The sequence below is a fragment of the Dermacentor albipictus genome, unplaced genomic scaffold (assembly GCF_038994185.2).
Source record: "Dermacentor albipictus isolate Rhodes 1998 colony unplaced genomic scaffold, USDA_Dalb.pri_finalv2 scaffold_11, whole genome shotgun sequence".
Lineage (NCBI taxonomy): Eukaryota > Metazoa > Arthropoda > Arachnida > Ixodida > Ixodidae > Dermacentor > Dermacentor albipictus.
Genome location: NW_027225565.1, coordinates 16,838,124 through 16,853,453, shown reverse-complemented (window position 1 = coordinate 16,853,453; position 15,330 = coordinate 16,838,124). Strand labels below are relative to the sequence as shown.

The 15,330-nt window shown below is 46.5% G+C and overlaps 1 protein-coding gene across 1 annotated transcript in view; it reads right to left on the bottom strand.

Annotated features, from left to right (window-relative positions):
* LOC139051399 (large ribosomal subunit protein eL34-like) overlaps positions 1-15,330 on the bottom strand; it is a 39,892-nt gene that overhangs the window by 14,502 nt on the left and 10,060 nt on the right. Inside the window, exon 4 of the mRNA XM_070528417.1 lies at positions 8,312-8,415. Within this exon, the coding sequence (XP_070384518.1) occupies positions 8,312-8,415 (104 nt within the window). The remainder of the gene's footprint in view (positions 1-8,311; positions 8,416-15,330) is intronic.

The following is a 15,330-nucleotide window of genomic DNA, read 5'->3' as shown; positions in this document are numbered from 1 at the left end:
TTTCATTCACCACAGGTGCTTCTACAGCACCACAAAGTGCAAGGGTCTGCATGTCCAACAGAGGATCCTCAAGACACTCGTGCCATTTTCACAGATGTGATGTGTGTCGCCAGGAAGCCCAAATAGTGTGATGGTTTGGCAAAACTTCACAATCATTCCTGACCACTTATGTCAAGGTGTTCCTTTCCTAAAACGAGAAACAGCCTTCGTGCTGCAAAAGTGTTGCCGCGCTACTGGCAGTCCAAGACACTTGTCAGAGACCTACGTTAACTACAAACGATAAACCGCGGTCACTTTCGTGTTGTTCACATTTCTAAGACCTGCAAGTGCACTGTCTACGTAATAGAATGGTCTAGTGACTGCACAAACTCATGGTAGGAACAAGTGTCAGCGCGTCGTCTATGGTCTTCAAAGTAGAATGGCACCCATGCAAAGCTGATAGCTAGTCGACGGCTCAGTGACATAGGGCAGCAGTTTGCTTCACTGTTGCTTTATTGCTGATGCAGTATGAGACTGCATGACACATTAAACACTTGTTCAGTCCAGCACGATTTGATCATTGGTTAGTCCAATTCTTACAATAACCGCCTACTCTTCTTTGTTGTAGGAGGCACAGGAGGCTAATGCTTTGTTTTTCAAATGCATGTCTACTTTCAAAGTTCCTTCTTAAAACAAGGACCTCCTTATCATTTGCAGGCACAGCGTGGTCAACAAAAAATAGGAAGTGTCAATGCGTTTTTTGAAGCATGCTTAGGTGGTAAGCACTCCGGCATCAGTACCAGCTGCTGGAGCAGCAGCCAACTGTAAAGCACCTTTAAAGAGCCCCTCACCAGGTCTGGCCATTTTGAGTCGACAAGTGCAGAGCATACACTGAGCGACAACGATCGTGTCTGCAAAGCATTACATTGCTACGCGCAGCAGAAACATCTGAAATTTCGAGTGGAACGCTGTTTTTCCTTCTCCTTGCGGCCGCCGCGCTCCAAGCCAGAGGATGACATACCCGTGTGCCTGTGCCTACGTATTCCTGTCCACAGTGCGACGTCGAGAATTGTACAAGACATCTGTTATCTGTTCCATCTGTTGCTTAAATTGATGAATTGAAGTTTAGAGAAATAATAAAACACACAAACGGAATATCTGCGTGTTCCCACGGTCGTTCTGTCACGTGTGCAGGTACCGAAACTATGCCGTGCTCCAGCATGTGATCATGCTCTGAGTGTCTTGCTTGGCAGTGGAGCCCGCCTGCTGGAATCGGATTTGCGGCTATGAAATATTTCTATCTCGGCTATTATAGAGCCGATTTGAAACATTTTTGCAGCAGAACGCTACCTAGAGGACACGTAACAACTTCCAGCATATAGCTAAAATTTGCTATAGGGCCTAGTGAGGGGCCCTTTAAAGGGCCCCTCACCAGGCCAATATATTGTTAAAACACATATCGAAAGTGGGTTCGACTGTAACCAAGCTTGATGCTGTTCTGAAGTTTCAGCAGGAGCATAATCACAAGAACATCCATTTAAATGTTTAAACTGTTTTATACTTGGTTACAGCAATACAGTTGTCGACCACTATGTCGGACACTAGTAATCCAGACATGCTCGTTAGTTCTTACCGCTTTGGCACCGCCAATGGTCCCATAGTTGTAATGTGTAAATACGATATTTCAGACAGCCGCTAGCTCTACATTCGATTATCCAGACTCCATCCACGGCTGTAGCGCACGCAAACTCTGCCACCACCACCAAACTCTGGCAACCTCAACGAGACATCAAGTCTCGTCCTTGTCCTTTTGCCCATCCTTGTCTTATGCTGTCTCTGTGGTCCGTTTGTTAGCGCAGTTAATGTTCGCTAATATGTACCAACTCGCCCAACAAGTTCTGCTAAAGAGACATCAAGTATCGAGATTACACACTAGATGGTAATCTATGAAGCCTTGCTTTGGTCGCAGCACTGCGTCTCATATTTAACTGCAAATGCCAATCGTAGAGGCTTTGCCTGAATTATGAGGTCACGTCAACATCATGATCATCACATTTATTCCAGCACCACGACACATGGCCCCCTTCCGTTTGTTGAATTTGCCTTCTGGACAGCGTTCTGCCATTCTGCGCTTGTTTGTTTAGTATGCACTCCAGACAGCCCTGTACTGGCTCCAGGAAGTTTTTCTCAATGTCATCAACAGCCCGCATCAAATGGCACCAACGGTGCCCTTGTAGTCCGACTCCGTATGAGCCTGGCTCCCAAACTGAAGAGCCTGAACTGCCGCCTACCACAATGAGCTAAAATGCGGACATCGTTGATGACCTGCTAGGCTGCGGTGTGCAGGTTCCTGCCGCCGTTACATTTGAAGACTTATTAGACGTCAACAGTGTGGTGTCATCTGCCGAACTGAACGACGATGAAACAATTGAGCAAGTTCTCCCACCATCAAACTGTGACTATGAATCGGATGATAATGATGTGTTGTGTGGTCCGGAGCCTTCACATGCAGATTTGACTCAAGCCTTTGCAATCCTTGCATCAGTGTACAGAGACAACACAAAACGGGCACAAATACAGGTGGACTTGGTTGCATGTAAGTGGAAGTGCTTGCAGCAGTAGATCGACCACTTCTTCCTTGCACACAAGCCTTAAAATGTACATGATTACATTGCTAAGCGCAATGTAATCATTAACATCTATCAACTAGTCCCTTTCATCGCTTTACTAAACCTTAAAACGTAAATATTATAACCTTTCTTGGATACACTAGTTTTTTGTCAGACATTCGATAGTTTGGAATTACTGACATTCTCCGTGGAGTTCAAATTCTCGGTCGCTGACTGTACAGTAAAACCTCGTTAAACCGTAGTTGGCCGGAGCTCGGAAAAAGTAAGTACTAAACGCTAGTACTGCTTATTAACCGAATTAGCATGAGATCGCCCACTTACCTGTCAAAAACAGAACTCTGAGAGAGTGCGATGAATGGGCAAGTGGGCAAGAACATGCACTATTTATTCACTTCAGGCGACAAAAGTATTGTTTTATGCCACGGCGACCTAGCAGCAACAGCAGCGGCCTCAAGCTTACTGAAGCTGCGAGCCAGCTTTTCAGCCAGCCCCCTCTCCTCAGCAAACACTCGCATGGCAGATTCCTTGTTGGCGTTGCATGTTCTCCATGCACAGGCGCGGTAGCGCTGCAGAAGTCGCGGGCACCTTTTTCATTGCGGGGTGCTGTTCTTATCGCGACAATTGCATTCATGGGGCTGACGTAATGCACAGCTTCTGCCACTGTTGGGCCTGAATTGCCTGTGCTGTCGCTTTGTGTTGTCCTCATCACTGTCGTTAGGCAACACTTCAGCAACAGATGCAACGATGGCGAAAAGTCTAACCTTGTAGCCGACGTCTTTTCACGGTCACAGCAGTGCTGCTGAACAACTTCGCATTCCAAATGCCACACAACATAGTCAATGGTACATCCCTGTCGCGTGCCAGCACAGTTCTTCGTGCCACATTCGATAGCACGATGTCGAATTTTTCTTCTATGCTGAGCACCCTATGTTTTCTTTATCCAAGCTTTGGCACGACACGAGTCCTTGCCATGACCTCGTTGTCCTTGCTTGCTTGCTTGCATGCACCGAAATGATGATGTGGCTTCACGCACAAACGCACAGGGCGCTTGGAGGCCATTCCGATCTCTGAGGCTTGTTCTGATGAGCCACCCGATGGGGACGACGCACCGCCGTGATTGCGCGACGAAAAGTGGAAACACTACGTGTTATACCCTCAACACATGGGCAAAAGGAAAGTCCTTTGCAGTAAACCCCCTTTTGTTACTCTGAAGGACCCTTTGAAGAATGGAGTTGCGCCAACGACACAGCACTGCACTTACTTCCTTAGGTGGTTCCTAAGATGAACGCCGCAAGAAAAATAGTGCTGCTTGTTAAAGCAGCAAAGTATGCATTTATCGTCAGGCACAACTTTAGAAAAAAGGGGACGTTCACTTCCTCCGAGGCAGATGCATAAGAGCATCCACCAATGGGCACGCACTCTCGACTGAGGTCATGAGCCAGACAGCCAGTCACCCTGCCGACGAAGATGGCCACCTGCGCTTCGAACTGGGCCAAGTGGTGTCAGCTGTGTGCGTCAAGCCCTCGTCAGAGTGAATTCCCCAACTGTTTGTGGTGGTCTATGGTGCCGGAAATATTACTGCGAGCTTACGACGCCCCATTTGTGCCACAAGCATTTATTTTGAGCCATGATCTGGCGAAGAAATATTGCAGCGAGCATCGCTGACACTGTGCTACGCTTTGCCTGAAAACAGGATCCCATGGCTGCACACAGCTACACACACATATCCTGCGTGTTTGTTCCATGTTTTTATTTCACTCCCGAGTGAAGTTACGACGAGGAAAGCTTGCCAAAGTTTGGTGCCTACTGTCAGCGGCAGTTGTGTTTGTGCACTGTGTCGCTGTGTTTTTCATCGAATGGGGCGAAGTGATGGAGCAAAACCATTCACAGGAGAAATGAGGAAAGCCTGCGCGCATGAAACAAACCTACAAGGGTCTCAACAGAAAATATTTGCAAAAGAAGCCTCCAACACAGATTTCTTGCCCTAAACTTAGAACGATCGTCAGCACTGAGATAGTCGAGCGTCTAGCGGCGGTGTTCTGAGCGTTGTGTAGCACTGTCGATTGATTACTGTCCACATGTGCTCACTGCACACGCAAGCTGTAGAATGCGTGCTGTGACAATCCCGCATAAGGTTTGCTGCCAGCGCTTGATATGCTTTCCCACGACACAGCTCCGCAAGTGACTTGTTACTTGCAATGAAGCTAAAGAGCAGACGATGGGCAGCGCTGTAGAAGGCACTGGGTAATTTTTCTCTCGCAATCCCGCATGTGCTGTAGCACATGACAGCTCTACTAAACCAGTCATCAAAATACAAAAGCTTTTATTTATACTGAGAATTGTGCATTTCAGAAGCGCGACTTTTTGAGCGGGACTATTTTAGTCGTGGAGGCATTCGGCTGTCGCGCTTCGGTCATCTGGGTGGGGCCTCCCCTTTTTTTCTAAAGTTGTAGCCGACTATTGACTGCATTTACCTACTGTAGCACCCAAAAACATTTTTTTCCTTTGTTGATGGCTTACAGTGAGCACATTCGTTTATTTTATTCATGTTCTTGCACTCTTAGCAGCAAATTAAATTGGTCCAGCAACTATGTACAGTCGGCATTTTGCTGTCATGTTTGCTGTGCATGCTGTTTATTCTGGTGCTGCCCAGGTTTTCGTTCTCCCTTCCTTCGTGCATGCAAGCATAACGCGTTTTATTCAATGTGTTATTCACACAATTGTGATAGCATGACAGAACTGCGCAGTTGCATCATGGCTCAGCGAAATGCTAGAGACGAAGCAAGAGTTGAGGTCGCTTTGACGCTTGTTGCTCTCGGATCTCTTGAAGATAAACGCAGCCAAGGCGAAAATGGAAAACAATAAACGTCGACTCATCATGAACAGCTCCATGTTGACTGCTTCAGCACTGTAGTGTCAAGCCGCCAACCGCGGAAGGTGGGCCTACGTGCGCAATGAACGATGGTTTCACGATGCTATCATACCAAAGACGATGCAGCAAATAACACTGCCGGAATTCAACATGGCAGCACTAGTGGAAGGTGGGCCTACGTGCGCAATGAACAATGGTTTCACGATGCTATCACACCAAAGACGATGCAGCAAATAACACTGCCGGAATTCAACATGGCAGCACTAGCGACCTGATGCGAGCGCTTGAAAGCATAGCTAGAGTAAATCTTCATGGCTCGACAAATCAGATTACTGCTAAAAAACATTTTCATAAGGTAAAAAAATACTTATGGGGCACCATAGTCGTGTGGTAGGTTTCCTTCTATTGACGAGTTGTGCACGCTGTGTGCGAGAGTAACGCCTTTTCCACTCTAAAAGTGGATACGCTATCTCCTTTCCCGCAAAGGGACTTCAGCGGGAGGGAGATGATCCTTTGTCGTCTGTCATTGCGCTTGAACGCCTTTCCGGTAGATGTCCTCTTACCTAAACCACCTTAGAGGACCCGCGGGTCAGGGGTATTAACCGATACGTTCACAATAAGCAGGTACGCTTTATGCGGATGCAAAACGCATTACGTTCAATGGCCACTGAGTCGGGGATTTGACTGTACTACTTTTAAAACGAAACTACTGTTCAAGCAGGTACGGTTTAACGAAGTTTTACTGTATTAGCTCTGTTTCGCTGGTTAAAACCAGCTCTGCACTAGCAGGTGGCTGAACCGCTCCAGGTTGGTCAGGCAGCTCACGTTTCCGCTAAAGCCCCTTCATCGGAGCGGTGGTAATATGAAGGGGCTTTAGTTTGCACCTTCGCCCATTCATCAAAATGCCCAGCTTGCCCTGTGGTTGCCGGAATACTGGACATGCTCAACGCTGCAACAGAACATTCGCAACGCACGCCGCTTGGATAGCCCTCACTGGGGATAGACAGCCAGGCAGCTAGCAGAGGGTTGGAGGCTTCACGCGCTGGTGCCAAGACAACCGGAAGCAGACGTCACAATGTCACATCACGACGCAGAGCCAGTGAATGCAGAGCTTAACCAGATCACTCAACAAATGAGTTGAGTAGAAGGAAGGGATAACGGTAACTAGTAATCGTCCGTAGCTCTCTCAATAAGAGATGCTTCACTTAAATTGTGATGCCAAAGTTTTACTGTAGCTGAACCCTAGATGTCTACAAAATTTGCTCAAAGTGTTTCAGGGGTCCTTTAATTATACAGTCGCCGACCAATTTTCCGAACTCCAAAAATTCGGACATGCCCGATTATTCGGTCAGCTTCGCGGCACCGCCATTCTCCCCATAGACCATAATGTATAACAACTGCCGAAAGTTTGGACACGTTGCAACCTCTGATTTTTTGGACACTCCTTGAGCCAACTCGATCGAGAGCACCATGCACCGACTATGACCGGCGCATAGTTCGACTTGCTGAACGCCATTTTTGTTTTGAACAGAGCCTCCTTGCTGCCCCACGAAGCGGCGCTACTGGAAATCCCTGCTCATCATCGTTTCTGCCTGGTTCGATAGAGTGGCTCTACAGCAGTTCCGGTTTCAGCATAGTAAGCCATGTCAAGACAATCCAGCAGCTGATTTGTTTCTTCGCGCACGACGCTGCGAGCAGGCTACGTTTTTCGTTTGTGCGACTGGTGCCGGCACGGTGGTGTTTGCTTTGTGTGCTGTGTCGATGTTTCGGTGATCCAACGCGGCGACGGAAACATCGTGTCAAGTGTCTAATGGCGCCGACAGTGCCCGCGCAGACTTCGCTGGAGAATGCCGGCAAGCAGGTGCCGGGAGGCCTAAGATTTGTCGCCTTCCGATGTGCTCCCTACAGACGCGGAAAATGTCCAGCGAGACCTGCGCAGTGGTTGCATTGCGATTCCGGACACCGTCTCATTTGACAGTTTCACGGGTGCTGACACTGCTGTACTGACATGCGCAGAACTCGACGGCGGCGAGATCATTCGTCAGGTTTCTGCTGCACCACCGGACGATGACGCACCATGTGCTACGCTGCCGTCGCAGGCGGAGCGTGCGCAAACAGTGACTGTGCTTTCAGCCACCTAGAGTGACCGTACGACCCTCTCCGATATTCAGGCTTATCTGATTGCGCGTAAACGTAACAGCGTGCAACAGCACATTTACGATTTCTTCAAGCCTAGTGCTGAGCCCGAATAAGCGCGTGGAAATAAAGGATTTCATTTTTTTTCTTAATCTGCTTTTTCGAACACCTGTTTATTCGGACATTACCGCAGTCCCCGTGAGGTCCGAATAAATGGTCGGTGACTGTACATGCATGCAGCCATTGTCTACTGTCACAGTACAAGGACTGATATGCCTTAAGTGTACTGGCAGGCCTACAAAGCTATTTCAAACATGCCTGTGGCAATTTGAGTACTTCGGCGCAGTAAAAGGCATCCAGTCATTTTTTCAGATTACCCCATGTTTCTGACATTTTTGCGGCCTCAGGGCTGCAAAAATGTCAGACACACAACAACCCACAGACGTCGACTGTACATGTCCCTGGTATGAGTGGTGCCTCGCCTGCATCCACCATAATCAGCCAATTGGTAACAGTGTACAATGGCAACTAAACAGAAACTTAAAAATATTGTGTCATTCCACCCCTGTTCCTTCACTACACTGACTGTGCATTGACCAGTCCTATCGCTTACTATTCAGAACGCTAGTCTAGAGATGCAACTTTCAACACACAATTCCCCAAACAGCAAAAGGATGGCCAAAAACTTGTTCACCTGTTTCTAACACACTTGCCACAGCGGGAGCCGCCGTAGGTCCTCGTGACTGTCTTGTGGCGCTTACTGAGTGCAGAGAGTTCCCTTGGCCTTGCAGGCGTTATCTGTTACAAGTAAAGCGGCAGTTTTTATTGTAGCCCACGTGTGCATTTTCCATGAGACACACATGACACTGGCACTCAGCTCCACAGAGTCTCGCCACTAGAAATACACCTTACCATGGTAGTTTCTGCACAGGTCTCCGAAATCGTGGCTAACACAGAATAAAAGACACTGAGGATGGGACATATAAATGCATACTTTTTGGCTGCAAAAGTCCTGCAATTAGCATTTTCATCCAACCAGTAATGACTATTTAATGCAGTATTTGAAAGCATTTTTAAGCGTCAGCTCACAGTGGCGTACAAAAAATATTCAATATAAAAAATAATTTTTTACAATTCATTTTCATTTGGAACATTCCCCTTGTTTCTTGAAAGGATTCCACCCCTCTCCAGCTTTCAAACCAGAAGCCTCTTGCATATTTCCTATCAAACCGAATGCATCCGCTTAGGCCAACCCTTTTATAAGCAGTGAGGGAATGCCAGCAACAATCAAGTTGGCTTTCAGCCTAACTTGTCCAATAAATGGTCATATATTTGTTCAGCCGCGCATCAAAAATACAAGATATCCAGACTCATCTGCTTTTTACAATGCTACAAAGTTCTTAATTTCAATAAGAGTGTAAGCTTAGTACAATGGTTGTGAAAAATGCACTAAGGGGTGAATTTGGGAAGGCATGGTTTGGAGCAGCTCAATTATTTTGTAGCATGTAGTATTGCAGTCAGTATGAGCTACAAGGGGAAAGCACATGGCTAAAGTGTGTGTTTCAGCTCATAGTGAGTGCAATACGTAGTACAGCAAACTTATGGTCCATGAAGTAGCTGTGTTTGGGAAGAACAGGACTTATCTTTTCCACTGCATGAAAACGAAAAACATTCTGCACACCAAAATTAAGCAAATATATTCATCTACTTTGCACTCCCTATGGTCTCTTTAAAGGGACACTAAAGATTATTGTGAAGCTAAAGTGATAAAAGCAATGCTCTAGAACGTCTAAGCTGTCAATGTAATCACGAACAGAGCTTTCGTAACCGAGAAATTGAGGTAAATGCATGACACCATTTAAGACCCCCCCCCCGTGACATTCTGGTACTAGCCCAATGACGAAGGCACTCCTCATCATAATTTATGTCACTAGTACTCAACTACTCGTATTAAAAAGATAATTTCATTAGATTATAAGATGAAAGAAAATGGTACTTGTCTACTTCTATTCGGCTTTAAGAAAACATAACATTTTGATGTTACCCTTGAGTAGTATGGGTGGTCGAAAGGTTTCGTTTTCGCTCGACTCTGCGCCGCGTGTGGTTTGGAGTTCCAGTTGCTTCGTTATCGCGTCGTGCCGCGCTGGTTCTGCTGGCTCGCGAAACTAGCATTTGGAACAAGCAGCGAGAATGCCACGTCCATGTGATATCGTGGGATGCGCGAACGGTCCGCGGAACTTGGCCAAGGGCAGTTGCAGCGGCGAATCCAACGTTACTTATCACTGTGTGCCAACGAGTGAACCTCTCCGTTCGAAGTGGTTTAGTGCCATACCTCTGCCACAACGCGTTGGCAAAGAGCCGAAAAATCGCATAGTGTGCTCGCTGCACTTTCGTCCAGAGGATTACGGGTTCAACGTCGACTTACTGAAGTCATGTGGAGTGCCTTTCAAGGCAATGCTTTCCCATAGCGCTGTTCCGTCGGTCTTGCCTGCATTCTCCGAAGCGCAAGAACAACTGCAGATCGAAGACGGGGCGGGCGGTGAGTGCTACATTTGGTTTTCACGAAGGAAAAGCTGCAAATGTGTGAATATATACAGCCATGACATACAGTTGCCGTCGCAGTAGAACGCAACGACGCCGGCAGCACGAGCCCTCAGCAGCAGGTCACGTTCATCAGTGCTTAATTCGCTGAAGTCCAGCCCAGCATTGCGAGCGCCGAAGTTAGCATCATATAATAAAGACCCAGCTTATCGTCGCGCGCTTCCCTTCCGCTAGCCACCACAGTTCCGCTTTCGCACTGCTGTCGGCTCTGTTTCGGGCCGTGCGTTTATGTTTTGCGCAGAAAAGCCGTAGCGCCGCTGCGGGCGCCGTTTTACTCACCAATGGCGCAACGTCACTATGAGACCATGACGTCACCACTACTCGATCGGAGGGCGGGCGATTTGAACTGCGCTAGAGGTACACGGACGCTTCAGAATGCATTTTCTCTCAAAATAACTACCTTCTTCGCATGTAACGAGCGTTTCGAGGTTTATGGGATGGTATTTCAACAGCCCACGTTGACTTAATTTTAACCTTTGGTGTCCCTTTAATCCTCCAAATTCACCACTAAAATTTAGCGGCATCAAAGAGAAAGTAAACTTGCACTGGCCGGTCAGTGGCTAGGGCTAAAGCCCTTCCTTCATCCATGTGCCACCCCTGCTTTAGTAAAAGTCCCAACCTTTGATGTGTGCCACTGTTCCCCAATTTATTGCTAACACCAGTTTCACTTGAACAATTTCCACTGTCCCCGCAGTTGCATGCTCACACCTCTATGCAGCCGTAGCAGACGACGTGGCTTCTGCTTGAAACTAGGAGCTGAGACAACACACATTTCGCTTGATGCCAGAAGCTGAGGGGATAAGTCAAAGAGGAGTGCGGAGGAGGGTAGGTTGGCTATACTTAACTCTTTCCTTACCATGCACAAAGACATGTATGTCTATATACATGTCCCATACGTGCCATCTAGTTTCTTGTCTAAGAAGTAAACTTTCGTTTCCCGTGCTGCGGCGAGTTATAACGGTGGTACAAAGAGCAGTTCACAAAGATAGCAGATACTTTCGTTGCTGGGCCTTTGCGCAAATATTGACAATTCTGGGGTGCGATCGGAGATGGTTGTTCGGCGCGTTCGTTCGGTTACCGGCGCGTGCGATTGGCCTACTCCGCGCCGACGTCGCCAGCCGCCGCCCCGTTTTTGGCGACGTCAAAATGATGACACGCTCCTGTCAATCATCCGCCCACCGAGCATTTCGTCCGAACGCGACGGGAGTTGAGAAGTTTAGAGCGATCATACGGCTTCGCATGGCGCGTCTGGTGGATTGGATTGGATCCAACAGGCGGCCTTTTCGGCTGCAGAATGGCACGTTTGAATCCGATCCATAGTTTAATTCTAGAAAATGGCGCTTCCGTTGGAAACTTAGGTTGTTGCGCTGGCGTTTCTAGAGGAAGGAGGAGAGCGGGTGGCGGTGCGAAACGCGTTTGAAGAAATGACAGAAAGTGAATTCCGGCGTCATTTTTCTTTCCCGAAACAAATAATTCGTTGGTTGCACAGAGAAATCGACAACATCATTGGTGCCAGCGAGCCACTGGGATGTTGTCGCTGCCTCTTGAAAAGTGCGCCACTCTTCCCGTCGTTTTTTTTTTCTTTTTCCTTCTCACTGTGCGCGACACCACCTAGGGACGACGCAAAGAACCTAATAGTTATAAATTGCAGTAGTCACACGTACTGCTATTTGAAAACGTGTTTGGGCTTGAGAAGAAAAAATATATATTTTTAGACAAAGATTTCATTCAATTGGAAGACGAGAAACATTTGGCTTTGTAGTATACTGTTTGCAAGCAGACGACAAACGACGGAGGTAAACTTCCGGGGAGGTGACCGCTTCCTGATTGGCTGCTCTCTCCGCCCCGCTGTCACAAATTTTGCATACTGCAACTTTGTGACGTTGCAGCAACTGAACAGAACGCGTATCGAACAAAATATCTCCGATCGCACCCCTGTTGAGTCTCAAGAGATCTTAGGATGCATCTAGCAGCAATGACCGAGGATGAATGGATTTACTAATCAGATTTTAATTTAGAACAATGGAGGCGACCCTCGAAACCACTAGGCAGTTTCCACTGGACCAAAAACATTTTTTTTTTTGTAAGATGTTCTTGATGACCTGTAGCACAAACTTTCACCTGTTATAGGCAATTGATGTCAAAAAATGTGCATATATTTTTTTTCTTTTCACGTTAACAGAATAACGTAAATAACACATTTTTCAATAAATTTTTTACAAATATTACGTATTACACCCTAACACTAAACGAAAATTAAAATCTTTAGAAGGTACAATGATCACAATAAAAATCATACAAAATCCTTCCAAAAGTGCCCAATTTCCCCATGGTTAGGAAAGAGTTAAAGGGATACACTAAAGGAAGATAGTAAGTCAACACAGACTGTATTCTAGAAACCTCACAGCACTTGTTTCGTGAAAAATAAAAAGGCTTATCTTGTATTTTTGGACTGTTCTTGACCACACAAGATGTGAATGAAATTTGTGCAGCGTGTCAGATTTGATAATGAATATCTTATCTTGGAACACCAGCAGTCCAGAAAAATAAAACGAAATGTTGTCTTCGAATACGATTATCTTCTAACTTTCTAATATGAAGGTGTAACAACCATGAAATTAGTCAATTAAGATTTCATAATGTATTTGACTTCAACTGCTCTAAACAATTGTATCCTGTAAGATAAAACCTCAAAGGGGCCCTGAACCAACTTCACGGACTTGGTGAAGAAACAGCCCGCAGAGCACATATGCTGCTGTGAACATCTCAGTCAAATTTTGTAGTCGTGTGTGGCGCATGGATCTTACAATGTTGCCTTTCTTTCAAATGCTCTCTTTTAAACAGAAGGCTGCTCCTCACTCTTTCCTGGACACTTCATTTCGTGATATAGCAGATTCTCATATGTGGCTGATATTGGCCACATATCGCACATCAATCAAAAAGGCTGTTTGGATCAGTATGCTTGTTCCTACTGTTACTGTGCATATTTATTGACATAGTTGAATAAACAGGCTGAAGTTAGCGAAAATCTGCTTTAAAAGTTCAAAAATAATTATGCACTTCTGGAGGAAGCACATCCTGTGCTCAGGCTTGGCTGCTAGCGCCTGGGTAGGAATTAAATTTAGCCACCCTGCTTATCGGGGTCGTAGCCATCACGCCTTTCTAATTTCAACTAGTTCTGAACACTCAACTAGCCTCAAACCACGCAAAACTTCAGGTCAGACTACATATGTGCTCGCCAGTGTGAGCTCAGTCCTGGTTAGACACCTTGGCAGACTGCGCTTCGTTATGACCTATTGACAGCACTTCAAAATGCGCAAGCTGGATGTGGTTACTATCCATCGGTCAAGCTGGTGCAGGACACTACGTAGCACAGCCAGACAGGAGCATATAAATGCGACTGCGCACTCTAGCCGTCATACACAAAGCAAACGCTGCAGCTGCATGTACCTGCTGTCTGCTATGTAGCATAGATACCGTGGTCACCACGACGAGTCCACTGGCTGAGGGCACTGTGGCTTTCCGAGGACAAAACCACGCTTGGCATGTTGTAGGTGGTAAAATCTCAAATAGTGGCATCTACACGCAGATCCAAAATCAAATTTGAAATGCGCACCACGGCAACATTCAGTAGGCAGAGTATTATGGGCGCACCCTGCTCTGCTGTAGCCTTTGCAGTGCAAATCATTGAAGGAGTGGCAGCACCACAAACGGTATGTTTGATTGCTAGTAACTCCTCTTCTGCCGAATACATAGAACTTTTATGTGGCAAAGTATTTCTGAATAGTATGATTTACCTTGAAAGGCATTTCTCTACAATTATAAAGAGCACCTAGGGCCCCTTTAAGAAAAGGTTCTAGCATGTATTATATATAAAAAAAAATTCCAATGACCAAAACAACTTACAAAACCACAACAACAGCAGCTATGCAGATGTTGCTAGTCTTGCATTGGGATTGATCTGCTCATAGAAGGTCAAGATCCCTGAACCAAACCAAAGTCAAGATTGCTGAACCAATACAAATCAGATGCCTGAACACCAATGGCAAACTTGCATGTAAAGTTATCAATAATAAACTTAAATGCAGTTTGGCTCTATAGCTGGCAGAATGCAAGAATTAGGCTATCCATGTTACATTCAATTCCCTCTTGATCACTGGCTCACAGGCAGCCTCACTGCCTTCATCAGTCACTCGATACAACAGATAAAACAGAACAGGAGATATGCAGTAAGCTCAATCTGCAAGGAGACAGCATGACTGGGGCAGCTGTGCCACATTTCAACCCTTTCACAGTGTCAGTAAAATCAGTAACTGAGATCTCCTGCGAACTTCTGATACATAAAGTTGGACTTGCTGGATGCTTCACAAGTAGTTGATGTATCAGCTTGGATGCAGCAGTTTCTATGCGTCTTGCTGTGGGTACTTGCAAACAGGGAATAAACCAGCCCACAACCAGTCTAGTAGTTCTACTGGAGGAATTAGCGGGCCGTAAATGGGATATACTAGGGCTCAGTGAGGTTCGGAGGACAAAAGAAGCACATACAGTGCTAAAAAGCAGGAACGTCCTGTGGGTCTAGACAGTCTTTTTAGAAGGCTCAAAGAGGATGTTAGCACCGTGACGAGGGTTGTCCAAACTGAACTTAACGTGGAAAGGATGGACGCGAGATTGGCACACCTATTAGAGGCAAAGAATTCCATCACGGCCAGGTGGAAAACGCAAAGATTGAATCGCAGACTGTGAACGAAAATAGCGGCACTAAACCAGGAAATCGAAGTGCACTCGATCGAGCTTTCCAAGCAACAGTGGAACGAGGTGTGCGCATCGGTAGATGGACAAATGCGAACCGGGCACAAATGGAACCTCCTAAAGCAACTGTTAGACGACAGGCAGTCCAAAGGCAATCAGAGATTGGCAATCGATAGGATTTTACAAAAGCAAAAGGAGCAGGGCAAAACGGAAAGCCAGTTCCTAGAGGAGCTGGTGGAGACGTATCTCCCACTGGGCCCGTCAGGCGACGGCGACTATCCACAATACGCCAGGGCAGAGGTCGAAGAACTCGACGCGCCCTTCACGGAATCGGAAATTTGGGATGCCTTACAAGGCCTGAAC